Source organism: Crinia signifera, chromosome 4, assembly GCF_055691185.1.
Source record: "Crinia signifera chromosome 4, ASM5569118v1, whole genome shotgun sequence".
Taxonomy (NCBI): domain Eukaryota; kingdom Metazoa; phylum Chordata; class Amphibia; order Anura; family Myobatrachidae; genus Crinia; species Crinia signifera.
Genome location: NC_139220.1, coordinates 232,530,730 through 232,542,918, shown reverse-complemented (window position 1 = coordinate 232,542,918; position 12,189 = coordinate 232,530,730). Strand labels below are relative to the sequence as shown.

The window sequence follows — 12,189 nt, the reverse complement described above, 5'->3', positions numbered from 1 at the left end:
ACTCTCCCGGGTGGAGGTCGTGACGACCCATGAAGTCCGCCTCCCAGTTGTCGACCCCCGGGATGAAAATTGCTGACAGGGCCTGGACATTCTGTTCTGCCCAATATAGTATTTTTGTTGCTTCCCTCATGCAAGGCATGCTCTTGGTACCACCCTGTCGATTTATGTAATGGCATTGTCCGACTGGACCTGGACCGCCTTGCCCTGTAACAATGGAGCTGCCTGTAACAGGGCCTAGTAGACCGCCCTCAACTCCAGCTTGTTGATATGTAGGCCTGACTCCAATGGGGACCACTGACCTTGGAGGCGGACTCCCTGTGTCACAGCCCCTCAGGCTGGCGTCCGTGGTCACCAGAATCCAGTCCTGGATCTGAAACCGTCGGCCTGCCAACAGATTGGATGAATCTAGCCACCACTGTAGCGAGATCCTGGTTCTTGTTGCAAGGCCAATCCTTCTGCGCATCTGAAGGGGGGAGCCGGACCATTTTGTCAGAATATCCAGCTGCAGGACTCTGAAATGGAAACGGCCAAATTGTATTGCTTCGAATGAAGCCACCATCTTGCCTAGGAGCCTGAGGCAAAGATGGATCTGTACCAAAGGAGACAGTAGGACCTCCCTGACCAGCTGTTGTATCGCACTGACCTTTTCCATCGGCAGGAAAACCCTTTGTTCCGATGTGTCCAGGATCATGCCCAGGAATAACATCCTTTGGGTCGGAACCAGCGATGATTTGGACATGTTCAGAATCCATCCGTGGTCTCTTAGAATCTGCATGGACAGATTGAGAGCACTGCTCAAGGCTTCTGCTGACCCTGCCTTTATTAGCAGATCGTCCAAGTAGGGTATGACATTTACCCTTTGAAGCCTGAGCAGTGACATCATTTCCGCTATTACCTTTGTAAAAACCCGCGGGGCTGTTGACAGCCCAAAGGGTAAGGCCCGGAATTGGTAATGGTCGTTTCCTAAGGCAAACCTGAGGTAGATTTGGTGCGGTGGCCAAATTGGAATGCCTCTTTCTAGACTGGCAATCACCGACCGCAAGGACTCCATCCTGAACTTGAACACCCGCAGGAAGGGGTTCAGTGACTTTAGGTTCAGGATGGGCCTTGCTGAGCAGTCTGGCTTCGGGACCAGGAATAGGTCTGAAAGAGCCTGATAATGGCCCCCTGAAGGAGAACCTGATCCTCCTGGGATGCTGGAAGGGCCGACCTGAAATACCTTCTGGGAGGGGGCTTGTCGAATTCCAGCCTGTATTCCAGCCTGTAGCCTGTAGCCTAGAGAAATGAGACTCCTGGCCCAGGAATCCAGGCCGGAGGCGTCCCACACATGGCTGAAATGCAACAATCGCGCTCCCACCTTGAGAGATTCTCGTGGCGGGAGAACCCCGTCATGCTGCAGGCTTAGAGGTAGCCGTGGCATTGGTACGTTCTTGGGTACCTGAGGTGTTTGGTTTCCTAAACTTTCCTCCTGTGCCTCTGTTGGCATTGGAGGCGCCCCTTGCCTTGGGGCGAAACCTGTACCCACGAAAGGACTGCTGGGAATTACCTGTGAAGGTGCGTTTTGTTACTGTGGGTGCCGAAGGAAGGAAGGAAGGAAGGTGGATTTTCCTGCCGTGGCCTTGGAAATCCAGCCGTCTAGTTCACTTCCAAAAAGCCATTCGCCTGTAAAGGGAATACCCTCCATGCTCTTTTTAGAGTCCACATCCGCAGACCACTGACGTAGCCACAAGGCCCGTCTGGCTGACACCGCCATGGCCGAATTGCGCGCGTTTATTGCGCCCAATTCCTTTTGCGCCTCACACAGGATCCTTGCGGTGTCCTGAATGTGACGCAGACTGTCGCCAATCTGGGCCACAGTCATGTCACCTAACAACCCCTCCTGAATTTGGGTTGACCAGGTATGAATGGCCTTAGCCATCCAACAGCTGGCTAGAACTGGGCGTTGAGAGGCCCCACTAGCCGTGTACATAGACTTGAGGGTAGCTTCAAGCCTCCTGCTCCTCTCCTTCCTCCAGTATGTCCTCATCGTCATCATCTGAGTCAGGGGCCATCGCAGCAGCCAGTTCTGGGGCTGTGCGGGAGGAGGAGGCGAGACGTCCCCGCAAGCTGTGGGGGCACCCCACTGATCTGGGTGTCAGCCCCACTGGGCTGTGGTGACATACAAGCCTCACAAGTCACTTGGGACTGTGACTTGGGCACAAAATTGGTGCTACACACCATGCAAGTAAACTGCTTTACCATGATGAGACAGTACCTCTGATACACAGCAGTACAACTCACCCCCACGCAGCCACTCACGCGCACACACCACGCCACTGGTATTTGTTTAAACAGACTATGTGACTTATAGTATGTGTGCCCTGTAACTAATCAGTGGGGAAAAACAGAGCAATTGGGGAACCGAGTGCACCCTTAACCTGAACTCACAGATCTGGGTGAGCTGGTAACGCTATACACAGTGATCTGAACACAGTGTCTATAAACAAGCCAGATAGCGCAGCAGCGCTAACTCGCTAATAACTTGCTGTCTCTGCCGTGCTGCAAGGACCCGGATCCACCACGCCAGTGAGGAGACCTTCTGTAATGGAGTCTTGCAGCGTGAAGAAGCAGGAAGTGAAGAAGCAGGAAGTGACAGCGCACGCCCAGCAGAGCCTGGTCCCGCTCTGAGTGAAGCCCCGCCCCCCTGTACACGGAGCTGGCGCTTCATCTAATATTATACTGGCACATAATGGCGGTTTGTTAAAACAACCTAAGGAGTGTCCCTGGTGGTCCAGCGGCAGCACCCCTGTGCCAGTGTTACTTGATGTGGGGTTCACGCGGTCCCTGCTAGAGAGCCGCCATTACTGCCTGCCATCATGCCGCACAACAAATGGCTGCGGAGTCCCCTTGTGGGACCCCCAGCCTGTACTCACCACTGTAGTCTTCTGACCTGTCAGGGGTGTGCGGCGGCAGGGGGGGCTTGCTCGCCACAGCGCAATGCTGTGCGGTGACAAGCCCCACACAGGACCGAAGTGTCCTGCAGCAGGGTCAGCTCTGCACCTGAAGAGGCCGGGGACTGACCCTTCCCCTGACACCCACGAAGCAGGACAGCTGTGTGGTCACCACAGCGCCCCAAAATAATAAACTTTAAATAAAATGTCGAAAAAACTCGAGCTTCCAGAAGCACTGCCTCTCCCTGAGGCACATTTTTCAAAACTGACTAGTGGAGGGAGATTGAGGGGAGGAGCCAGTGCACCCACACTGAAAGTTCTTTTATGTGCCTGTCTCTCCTGCGGAGGTCTCAATCCACATAGTAGTGAACCCAGTATCCCATTGGACGGTAGAGAAATAATTGATCATAAATAATTTGAATTGGTCCTGGACGAACAACACGAGGCACCCCTGCAAGTGTCCCGAGGCACCCCAGGGAGCCTAGGCGCACAGTTTGGGAACCACTGCCTTAGAGGAAAAGAAAACTTTCTATGAACATAGGGCCTATTAAAAAGGCCAGTTTACAAAAGAAGGGGACACATGTTACCTGGAAGGGGAAGATTGTTTACCCATCAAAAAAAACCACTGATGTGAACATAGGGCCTAGATAAAAGGTCAGTGTGGTTTTTGGAGAGAGTTTGATCGACATTGGTGGATTAAAAATTCATCTCTCGGTTTTTGAAAAATTACCTTCCAGTTTGAATGACAGTGCCGGATGAAATTCTCCAATGTGTTTAGTAATACAGTACAGAAACAATGAAGTACATTTTTTTTCTTTTTTAAATACAGAGTATACTAGAGTGGGGGCCTCTCGAACTCTAAAGGGAAGTGAGATTTACAGTCAGTGCTGCAGACTAAAAGCAAAACCCCATATGTATACCGGGAGATTCTAGGTACTGCTAAAAGGCCTTCACCTATCGGTTTTACAGTAATGAAGCAGAACTGTATGGAGAGATAGGGCCGAAGATACTTGGGGGCATATGTGGCAAACCAAGGAGGGAAATAAAAGTACAAACCAATCAGCTCTATTTTCAAACTTTTTTTTTTTTTTTTTAACTTTCTTTTATTGAAGCGTGATATCAAAGAAAATCATTACATTTCTTTTCTTTTCTTTCATCCCATATACATTGCACAGTTTAAAATACAAAGTAATTCAATACACCTAATCGTCTTTCTAACATTAGGGTACTCTCTCTCTAATAACAAAAACAATAATAATAAAAAAAAAAGAGAAAAAATTACATTCACTTAAATTCTGCATGGTCTGGTCGGGTCCGGTTCCTTTTCCCCATCTATATTCCCTCCTTTTAGGTCCTTAAGAATCTAAACTTTTGTCTATAGGCTATGTTATTACCCTAAAAATTGGATCGGTGGGTCTTGTGCATTCACTCTCTCCTCATACCATAGTGTATTTCGGAAGCAATTCCAAACCTGGATCTTTATTTCATTTGTTTGCGTTTCAATGTAGCTTTCCCATGTATTAAAAAACTTTTCAGTATATATATATCTTTTCTCAAGGATGCTTCCAGCCACTCCATTTTAAAAATATGGTTTAATTTACTAAGAAAAAGGGAGAATGGAGGGGCTGTAGTGTGCAGCCAGCATTGTAATATACACTTTTTCGTTGTCGCTGCTATTATGATCAGAAGTTTTCGTGCTCCCTGAATAATACGTGTGCCCTCCGGCATAATTCCAAAGATTGCCAATTCAGGTGTTAACAACATAGCCGAGACTAGATACTGTGTAGTATAGTTCCATACCTGAACCCAGAGTCTCTGTATTATTGGGCATTTCCACAAACAGTGGAATAGTTCCGCCCCCTGAATACCACATCGCAGGCATCGATGGTCAGGGATTAGTCCCATCAAATATCTACGATGTGGCGACAAATAGGTTCTATGTAACACATTAAGGAATAGTTCTACATATGACGCTGCTGGTACCAGTTTAGAAGAAACTTCTAGCGCTTTCAATAGTTTTTTTATAGTTAACGTAGGTAAGTGTTCTCTCCATTGTGTCATCCCAGTTTGTATGGTGTCATGTTGAATGGGCACATGCAGAAATGCATAATGAGTCGAAATCGCTTTACATGGGACATTTTCCCGTGATAGGAGTGTGTCCAACGGGTTATTATAATCTTTTGGCGAGAGTATTCTAGAGAGGCCAGCCACATAATGATGTGTCTGTAAAAATGCTAGTGGAAAATTTTTTAAAATGGGAAATTTAACCGTAGCTTGTATATATGTCATTGGTTTATTTGATTCTCTGTCAACCAGTTTGCCCACGTTAGTAATTCCATGTCTCTTCCACAGAGTAAATGGGTACTGGGCAAGTCCATGTTGGAATTGCGGGTTAGAGATTAAAGGTAGATGCAAAGAAATATATGGATTTAATGATTGTTTATGGCGCAATATGTGCCATACTTTGCGTGTATTCATAAGTATAGGATTAATCTGTATCGTCGGGTGTAATTCCCCCTCATGTCGATGTAAAAATACAATTAAGTTGTCCCCATTTAGAAAAGCAGTTTCTAAAGTAGTGTTGGCATACATATCTTTGCCATTTAACCAATCCCTGAGATATCGCAAATGTGAGGCATAACTATATTCTATTTTCAAACTTTGATACATATACCCCTAAGTTCTTTGTATTTGTTCCAATTGTTATTTGTTTACATTGTTTTTGATCAGTAATCATGCAAAAGCATCTCTACTGTTCATTAGGGATGTTGTCATTGTAATGGATTGTTATAATAACATTAAGCTATCTGGCTCGGACTTCCTACTGCTACCTGTCAAATGCAAGGCCTGATATCTGACTAGCCTATTGGTAGCCTTCAGACTCAGGGTCCTCCAATACAATGCCCCGCTTCTCTTTGGATGAACTGTAATTTAAAGATGTTTATAGACGTAATATTTAGTCATTTTAAAGGCCTGCACATTGCGTGAAGTGAACTTACTTTTCTGAGGTATGCATCGGATAAATACATGATTTTCTGTGGAGCTCCCCCGCATTTGATTGGTGTGTTAGGGAGTGTGAAAATGGCATTTCCTTTTTTAAAGTCTTGAAGAGCTTTCCAAGTTTTTTCAACAGTTTTTACGGAGTAGTTGGATCCAATTTTGGGACAGTTGAATCCTTCAGGAAGTCCTTTGATCTTTAGTAGACAAAAATAAAGAGTCAATACAAGTTCCATAAACAGCACAGTGCAGTAGTATTTTTTTATTTTTATCTTTCTAAAGTATTTCTTTCACTATGTGTCTGTGGGGAGGTTTTCGCCAGGCAAAAAAAAAAAGTTGGAAATACGCTCCGTTACTCGGAACGTCAGCTTCTTCTGCATCCTGTTCCCTTAGGCTGATAAGCCGATCAGAGAGTCTCCGCTGATGCAATGGTCAAGCGACATTAGCCGGCCCCCGCAAACAGACGCATCAGCGGGACTCTCTAAGTGGCTTATCAGTCTAAGGGAACAGGACACAGAGGAAGCTTATGCTTCAAGTCACTGCTTGCCATCACCAGCACTCAGACAGCTGTGCAAGCTTTACAGGGCAAGAGAGCTGCAGACCGCTGCCCTAACAGGCACAAAGTCAGGACTGAATTCAGCAGTTATTGTACCTGCATCCACTCCAGGTATTGATCCGGATATATTTAAAGGACATCTGTACATACCGCATATTATAAAATACCACCTACAATCTGCTTATTGCTCCGTTGCGCTTTACAATTGGAAACAACAGTGATTAAACAAACTGGATTGAAACAAACAAGACATATAATTCATGTGTGTTTAATAAATTGTGTGTTTTTACACATTGTTTCTCATATTATTGAGCGCCACATGAATTGAGTGTCTTTAAAGGTGCGTACACACGGAGGAGATATATTGCTCAGTGTCTCCTTTTCATCAAGCGACCAGAGATGGTCGCTGATGAAAGGGAACCTCTGCCGGCGGTGCCACAGAGGTAATCAGCTGGTCGCAGGAGCAAGCTCCTGCGACCAGCGATTAGAACGGGGCTGAAAACGGGAGCGCGCACGGGCACACTCCCATCACTGGCAATATGGTCGCCAGCGACCATATTCCCAGCGATATTAGCCCCTATCGCAGCCGTGTGTACACGGCTTTAGTGTGTTTTCTGGAGGTTGGCAATCCTCCCTCGTGATTGGCTGCTGCTACACCACTGCTTGCCTTAGTGCTTTGCACAAAACTTTTGAATTTTTTATCTTCATTATAGGTTTATTAAATCTCTGTCCCAAATCTCTTAACTTGCACATTGCTAACTTATCAATTGCTGCCGAGGAAGAATATAATAAATCGACACAGTAATTATGTGTATATTTCCTAGAGAAGAACACACAGGGGGCTGATTCAATTACGTTTAAATCTTCAATTAGCTTTGAAGCAGTGCCCTTGGTTCTTCAGTTGCAGGTCAAAAAAACAGCCATCACTTAATGCACAAATCCACGGTATGTAGGGTATTCTGCCCTTATCACAACAGCCGTTAATGCGTTAACCCTTCAGCACTTATACTGGAATCTATGAAGTAATGAGTGTCAGCCACAGATTGACTGGACAAGGAAATCATATTGCAATTGTGTAACTCTGGACATAAAAGTCTGAGGCTACAAGCCATTTTCTTAAGAACTAAGCCTAATTCCAGCTCTTTAAGTTTAATCATTTGAAACTATGTAACAAGATTAAATAAATTCTAAATCAGCACAATATAACACAAATCTGTAGTTAATGACATGGTGTAATGGTTAGCATTACTGCCTCACAGCACTGAGGTCATGGGTTAGATTCCCACCATGGCCCTAACTGTGCGGAGTTTGTATATTCTCCCCGTACTTGCGTGGGTTTCCTCCGGGTACTCCAGTTTCCTCCCACAATCCAAAAATATACTGGTAGGCTAATTGGCTACGGCTATGTATTTGTTTTAAGTATGTGATAAATCGCTTGCGATTTATCACGTCAAATTTGGCTCATCAAGTGCCAAATTGTATGTGAGCCTCCCGGGGAGCTCCCGGGCGGCTCACAGGAGAATTGGGTCCGACTTGTCAAAGGACAAGTCGGCCTAATGTATGGGGGCCTTAACATAGGATCTGCTTTTTGAAGGCATTTAAAGACTTGATGGCTGATGGACAGTAACTGGAATGTCATATGTGATTATTGTAAAGTGAGAGAAAGGGGATTATCAGAGATAAGGAGAACGTAGATGAGAGACTGATCTAAAAGTACATGAGGGAGTGTTTTTCAAGGTGCAGGTGAGTTGTATGGAGGGGATGTTGTTGAAGTGGTTGTTTGCACAGAAGCCCTGGGTGCAGTGTGTTTTCAAAAGGCAGAATAACAGTAGATTGCAGGAATCTATGACCTGCAAACTTTCTTTGTTCTAGGGAATAGGATTGCCACCTAGCAACAGCTGGTGGGTTGTAGTGCAAGCCTCCCGACGATCGCTGGAGAAGGAGAAGTGAAAAGAAATTTCACTCACCTTCTCCACAGCCGGGGGAGCGGGCTGATGCCGCCGGAGCCTGTAGGCGCGCGCGCGCGCACGTAGTAAACGGCTCTGGGGCTACTGCGCATGCGCGCATATCAATAAGGCGCATGCAAATGAGCTCTGTGACGCGCTCACGCTGGCCACGTGAGCGCACAGAGTCTAGCAGCTACCAGCCCGCCCCCTGCTCAGATTTTACAGAAGCTTACGGATGGCAATCCTTAGAACATGAAATAGAATATAACACCACGTAGTACTTGTACCCAATCAGAGACAAGAGACTGAATGATGCTGAATAAACGTGTTTAATAACTGCTGCTCGACAACAAGAGCGCAATGAATTATCTAGCCCATAGGGTAACTGGACAACCAACGGGAATACTATAAGGTACGACGATCAGTAATGGAAACTTCAAGCGGTGCTTCGATGAAGCAAAACGGATTTCTTGGGATCATTTCTGTTGCTTAGCTGGCTGCGCCTGCTGTTTGCTCTGATTCTTTGGAGCGCCTGTAACCAAAGGAGAAAGGAAACAGTTAGCATTGCAGCAGGAGAAACCACCAGACCTAGCAAGGCAACGGGCGGGTAGGGTGGGTCGCTGTTGCTAGGTGGCAATCCTATTCCCTAGAACAAAGAAAGTTTGCAGGTCATAGATTCCTGCAAACTACTGTTTGTTCGTCGGGAGGCTTGCCACCTAGCAACAGCTGGTGGGTAGACTACCACATACCTGGTGGTTGCTCTAAGGAACTCCACCTTTTGGTGATCAGATGGTCTCCAATAGTGCCTTACAAAGGTACGCGTGGAGGACCATCTAGCCGCCTGCATAATACACTGTAATGGCAAACCCTTGGCTGCCGCAGAGGTAACTGCTGCTCCGCGGAGGGAGTGCCCTTTGAATTGTGAAGTGTCTATACCCGCGTCCCGCATGACCGACACAATCCAACCCCGGATTGTTCCCGGTCTGGCTGGGCGAAAGGGTTTACGACACGTAATGAACAGTTGGGAAAGTTCACCTCTTATCGGTGCTGTCAGGGCTAAATATGCCGACAAACAATCTACCAGGCATAGGGCGGGGTCAGACTGATCTCTAACTAGGTCGAACTCTACTAAGGGCCTGAGGATAGAGCTTGTCTTTGTGTGCCCTTTGAGTATAATGTGGAAACCCGCTGGGGTTGCGGTCATCCATGGGTCGGAAATGTCTATTAACGACAATTCGGCACCTCTTGCCGCGAAAGCTAAAGCCATCAGGGAAGCCAGTTTCCTCGATAGGCTAAGGGCTTCGGATGTAGAAGGGATGGTGGCCAAGTGATTGAGAAAGGGTTCAATGTCCCAGGTGGTTGAGTAACGTGGTCGTGATGGTCTAGATAGGAAGATACCTTTGAGTAAGCGTAAGTATAACCTATTCTCTGAAAACCCTGGGATTAGAAGGGTGAGCGCGGAACCATACGAACGTATGGTGGCTGAGGCTGAGCCTGTATCATATTTATGGGATAGGAAATCAATTGCTGAATTCACTGGTGCTGAGGGACGAGCATTGGGTCTGGTGTTTTGCCAGGAAATAAACTCTTTAATTATGGCGCTATATCTAGCTTTGGTTCTGGGTCTCAGTGAAGCATTGATTAGCGCGGTTGATGATGCTGAGAGATCTGAGTGTGCTAACAACCTAGCAATGTCGCCATCCACATGCATTGTGGCAGTTTCTGTAGTAAGTCCTGGGTACCCTGAAAACATTCTCCCGAGATCTCTAAGGGGATCTTGGGGCCCTTCCGTAGTTGGCTGATTAGGGGGAACCAAATTCTGGATGGCCAAATCGGGTATACCAGTATAATCTGGGGTACCCTGTCCGACTTGATCTTGTGTAGTACCCTCAACAGCAAGGCTGGCGGAGGGAAGGCATATGGGAGGACTAGGTCCGTCCAGGGGAATGACATGGCATCTGTCTGGAATGCCGCCTGGGACCATATCCTGGACACAAAAGTCGGAACCTGATTGTTGTATGGTGTCGCAAAGAGGTCTATTCCTGGCTGCCCAAAGGCTGTCACGATCTTGCGAAAGATCTCTGGCCTTAGAGTTGCTCTGTCTAGTGTGAGACGGGTTCTGGAGAGAGCGTCTGCCAACTCGTTTAGCTCTCCGGGAACATATATTGCGGATAACTGGATGGATCTCTGAACCGCCCACTCCCAGATGTCTATTGCCTAGTGGCAGAGAGGGAAGGACCTTGTGCCGCCCATCTTGTTTATATAAGATACTGCGGTCTTGTTGTCCAGACGGACTTGAATGGGAATATGATGAGCATGCGGGGGAACTAGGGCCGCTAAGGCTAGTCTGGCTGCTCTTAGTTCCAGGAGGTTGATATGGGCCTGTGAGTCCTGCCTGGACCACCTGCCCCTCACGGCCTTGTCGCGAGTAAAGGCTCCCCACCCCGTGAGTGACGCGTCTGAGGTTATGATGATAACCGGTGTAGGATCCTGCAGGGGTCTGTGGGGAGGAATGGGTAGCACTGTCCACCTCTGTATCTCTTCGCGAACTATCGGTGTGAGCCTGATCCTGTGTGACCAGGTGAGGCCTATCCTGATAAGGAATCCTAGACGGTTCTGAGCGTGTCTGCAAATAAGGGGTGCATGAAGGAACCCGGGGTCTAGAGCTCTCATTTTGCCTATGATCTTTGCGAGGTCTCTCAGGCTGAGCTGACGTTTTATAATGTGGGAGACAAAGGCTTGGATGTCTGTCCATTTCTCTGCCGGCACTGCGATAGAGAAAGAACGGGAATCTATTACGAATCCCAGGAATGTGATTGATTGGCAAGGTGTTAAAACTGACTTGGGATAATTTATTGAGAAGCCTAGGCCGAGCAGGAGTGATATTATTGTGTCTCTCTGGGAGAGTAGTGTCTCCTGCTCTGAATGTACGACTAGGAGGTCGTCCAAATAAATTATGCATCGGACTTGTTTCTGGCGAAGGTGTGTTATCACCGCCTTCATAAGTCGTGTGAAAGTGTAAGGGGCATTGGACAAACCAAAAACCATGACGGTCCATTGGTAAAGGGAGCCGTTCCAGAGGAACCTCAGGAACCTTCTGTGATTGGGATGTACGTGCACAGTGTGAAAGGCCTCCTTGAGGTCTATTTTTATGCAATAGTCGTTCTGTGTCAAAATGAAGGGTACCTCTGTTAGACCCTCCATTCTGAACGTACGATGTCTTATGTACTGGTTCAGAGATTTGACGTTCAGAACCGGTCTGTAGGAGCCGTCCTGTTTCCTTACGGGAAAAAGGTGACTTGTCCAACCTGTTTTGGACGTGTCCGCCAATTCTATCCTTCCCTGAGACAAGGCTGTGACTAAAACCTTGTCTAAGAGAGGACTGGCGTTTGCTGTGCATGGGATTCTCTGGCGAGGAAATCTCAGCAGCGGAAGGGATAAACCTTGTTTTATAATTTTTAACAACCACTTGTCTGTTGTAATTTCTCTCCACTGGTGTATGGCCTGTGAGAGGCCAAGGTGCGGCTGTGGTTCTGGTACACTCACCGTTTCCTCTGTCTCTCCTGAGGAAGGAGGTTGAAGAAGCCGCACTTCTGGAATTCCGGGACCTGGAGTAGCCTCCTCTGTGGCCTCGGGTGGAGCCTCTATAGTCTCGGTAGTCACGGGTCGCACTGCTGGCCGTGGCAGAACGACCCTCCTGACGAAAGGGCCGTTTGGAAGACTGGTGGCTTTTTAGATCCGCAAACGACTTGCGTGCCTT

At 47.3% G+C, this 12,189-nt stretch overlaps 1 protein-coding gene across 2 annotated transcripts in view; it reads right to left on the bottom strand.

Moving 5' to 3' along the window:
* SQOR (sulfide quinone oxidoreductase) overlaps positions 1–12,189 on the bottom strand; it is a 99,006-nt gene that overhangs the window by 17,622 nt on the left and 69,195 nt on the right. For both annotated transcript variants that reach the window (XM_083183970.1, XM_083183971.1), the window contains exon 5: positions 5,930–6,124. In XM_083183970.1, the coding sequence (XP_083040096.1) occupies positions 5,930–6,124 (195 nt within the window). The remainder of the gene's footprint in view (positions 1–5,929; positions 6,125–12,189) is intronic.